Genomic DNA, 3,686 nt, shown 5'->3' with positions numbered 1-3,686 from the left:
GAAAATTAATAAAAAATAAAGATATTATTAAATTAATTAATATAAAACTCATGTACTGGTGACACAATATGATGTCTTTGTGTTTTATATTAATTAATCTCTTCAGAAATAACTATAATATGTACAATCAAAAATTAAAAAAAACAAATTAGATATTCACTTTAATACATAAAATAATACAAATTATTATAATAATTATTATTGTTAAGGTGTGTTTCTCTTCAGCAAAACATATTCAAATAATCCTAAGAGATCGATTTTTGGTGCAATTACATCATTTGTTTAAAATGTTTTATAATCCCCATTTATTATTTTAAACAAATAGCTCTACTAGTCACGAAGTTACCATCGAAAAAACAACATTCCAATCACTCTTGCGATTATAAGTCAAATATCTTTACCCTTTATTTTCACAGTCGTACATTTTATGCAGTAACATCTCCGATAAGAAGAGTAGTCAAAGAATGATCTTCAATATTCTAAAACTGAAATAACACGGTTGCTGAAAAAAATCTTAGAATTTTGTAAAATAGATTAAATGTAAGCAATTATTTCATTTAAGGAAGCTATAATATGTCGTAATATAAACTAAGCTTCAGATTAATAATTGAAACAAAATGTCAAATGTAATTGATAGGACAGTTATAGAAAAAAAAGCAGTTTATCATTTTTAAGTATCTATAATACTTCATGTTTCGCACGATGCTCATACACGCCCGTGCGCACGCACGCGCGCACGCACGCACGCACGCACGCACGCACGCACGCACGCACGCGCGCACACACACACACACACACACACACACACACACACACACACACACACACACACGTGTATAATTGTCATGTTTTATAATAAACGTATTGCAAAGCGTATTACTACCCACATAAGCGTGCATAGTTTATGTCTTTCTTATTGTCAATTGTGCATGAATGTTAATAATAAGTTCATTTGTATTTTTCGTCATTTATCGGATGTTTATCGATATCTCGAAACTTACTCGTTATATTCAGTTTCGTTCTCAATAAACTTAATATTAAAATGAATATTGTTTAACGAGAATTAAATAATTAAATAAACTCCTTTAATATAAAAAGTAATTATATTGTACGACTTGATGCTTCTCTGTTTCGCAAGTTAACATTTATTAAACTTTGGCATTGAAAAATCTACGACATATATTTCGTACTTTTGAACCAATAATGCTGTGTTTTCAAATCACTCAAAAGAGCGACATGACACATTTGTATCAAATATATTTTTTGTAGATATTAAAAAACTAAATCTTTTAGTTCAATCTCTTAAAAATCTTTAAAAAATTTATTATGTATAAGAAAGGATATATCGAGAAAAAAATTTACCGAATCTTAATATATATTTTTTCCAATAGTACTAACTAAATATTTACAGTAAATAAATATTTATTCAATAAAAAATAATAGTTAAATCGAATTAATAGTTCTTGTATCAAGTATAAATATATGTTTACATTTAGTAAATATTTAGTCAGTATATTCAAATAAATATTTATTAAAATTTAGTATTTTTTTTCAATAAAAAAAAATGTTTAATATATACTTAAGAAAATCGAAATCTTATTAAAAATTTTTTTTTTAATCTATAAACTAAAAAAAAGAATGTTTATAGTTTAGGAGTTTTAGACATAATGTTAAATACATTTAATTAATTCTTGCCTTGAATTACTTGTTAGTCTAAATTAGTAAAAAAACTAAAGATATAAAAATTAAAAAGTTAAATTAATTGCAAAATTATATATATATAAAAATAATATAAAAATAAAAAAATCTATCTTTGACAATAAATATGCTGCTAATTTTACTAAAAGTTAGGCTTCATAATTATAGTATCTCACAATATGACTACATACTATAGATCAAGAGATATAATAATAATATTATAAAATACAGTACAGTATTGTAATCTCTTTTCTTCAAAAAATACAGAATAATCGCGACAAAATTCCGGGAGGGGATTGTACGTTTTTATTACTCTACATATGTATCAGTCTATCTCACTGATAATGACGCATAAAACGGTGGCTTATAAAAATATAGACTATTGCATCATTAAAAAATAAATGCTTATTAACGATATTCTGTCAGAGTATTTTCTGTTTGCAGGAGGAAGAACAGAATGATATTAAAAAAAAAGCATAGCAAATATACGATTATAAATTCGATAATGGGAAGGAATACATAACATTGTCGTACCAGCTCAAACCACTTGAATACGAGATAATTCAGAATCATTGCATATAGTTAAGAAGATATTACATTGTGGCATCATTATAATAACGAACGACTTTGAAAATATAATAACTTGTTTTAATATATATACAATCATTAGATTACTATTTCCAGTATTGCACTAAAAATATTCTCGCAAATTTTTTAAATGTAATAAAAAATTTACATAAATCTATTAATAAATCATATTTAATAAATTTGTTTAAGTATACAAATATATCATATATATTTATATAATAAATTTAAGAGAGATTTATAAATATATTTATATAAATTTTGAATATAATAACATTATATGGCTTTAATACCGTAATTAGTATTGTAATTATAAAATAGACATTAATCAATACGTAAATAGCGTAAATTCTGAATTATCTAGTACAGAACATTGCATGTATATATCTAATATATCATGCATTTTCGGACACAAATACGATTCAATTCCCAGCATCCGTTGAAGACGTCTTGTTGCCATTGGGCACAGTATAAAACTCGCTTAATAACTTCATATGCCTGCCGTTCAGATGAGTGTTTAAGCTTGACTTGTGTTTCGTTCTGTAAGGGCACAAGGGGCAGTGGAATTTGGGTTCTACGCCGCACTCATGCTTCAAATGCCTAGCCAAGCTGGAGTAGTAGCTGTAGACTTTGCCGCAATTCCTGCAGGGGTACGTCACCCTCTGACAATTCAGATAACCCACCGAGCGCGCATCTGGAAAATAAAAGAATACAGGAATATCCGATTAGAGAGTATTGTTTATAGACGCGACTGCGACTCTTCTTCGCGAATTCGTGCATAACGTGCGGATAGAGAAGAGAAGACTCATCGACGATGTCTAGGATCTAGCTGGATGTTTACTCGTTTATCTCTCGTAGCTTAGTCTGTCCCAAAGGAAATACGTGTCGCGTTAAACAAAAAAAATCACCATATCTGTACTTTCACAATCGTATTTGAATATTTCATGCTAAGTTCACAAATCACGAATTTTTCATGAACATTACTTTTCAGTTACATAACAGTCAGTTTCGTCGGATAGCTTGTATGTACAATGTAGGAAAATGAAAAAAGATTAACATAAAGTCTTGCAGAAGAACGATGTATTTAGAGCAATGTATAAATATATATCTTAATAATTAATAAACGTGATAAATAAATTGATTTTGACATTTAGATCACATTTATAATCATTGTCTCGAATATTATAAATAAGAACGAGTCTGAGAATGACACATCGAGTCATTCTGAATATATGACAGAAATCTAGAGTCATTCTAAATATTATTCAAAACCAAAAAATTATTGAAAAATATTTGAAAATCTTGAATGTGTCAAAGTCATTTGAATATCTTGAATATCTTGAAAAATATACTAATTTCGATAGAATAGAAAATATATTATATTTATGTATATTACTATATAT

At 27.3% G+C, this 3,686-nt stretch overlaps 1 protein-coding gene across 1 annotated transcript in view; it reads right to left on the bottom strand.

Moving 5' to 3' along the window:
- Positions 1-2,705: 2,705 nt before the first annotated feature.
- The window catches only part of LOC108693983 (zinc finger protein 304-like), an 8,742-nt gene continuing 7,761 nt past the window's right edge, over positions 2,706-3,686 (bottom strand). The window contains exon 5 of the mRNA XM_018203229.1: positions 2,706-2,977. Coding sequence (XP_018058718.1) covers positions 2,706-2,977 — 272 coding nt within the window. The remainder of the gene's footprint in view (positions 2,978-3,686) is intronic.

The sequence above is a fragment of the Atta colombica genome, unplaced genomic scaffold (assembly GCF_001594045.1).
Source record: "Atta colombica isolate Treedump-2 unplaced genomic scaffold, Acol1.0 scaffold112, whole genome shotgun sequence".
Classification (NCBI taxonomy): domain Eukaryota; kingdom Metazoa; phylum Arthropoda; class Insecta; order Hymenoptera; family Formicidae; genus Atta; species Atta colombica.
This window is presented reverse-complemented; position numbering and strand designations above follow the sequence as displayed.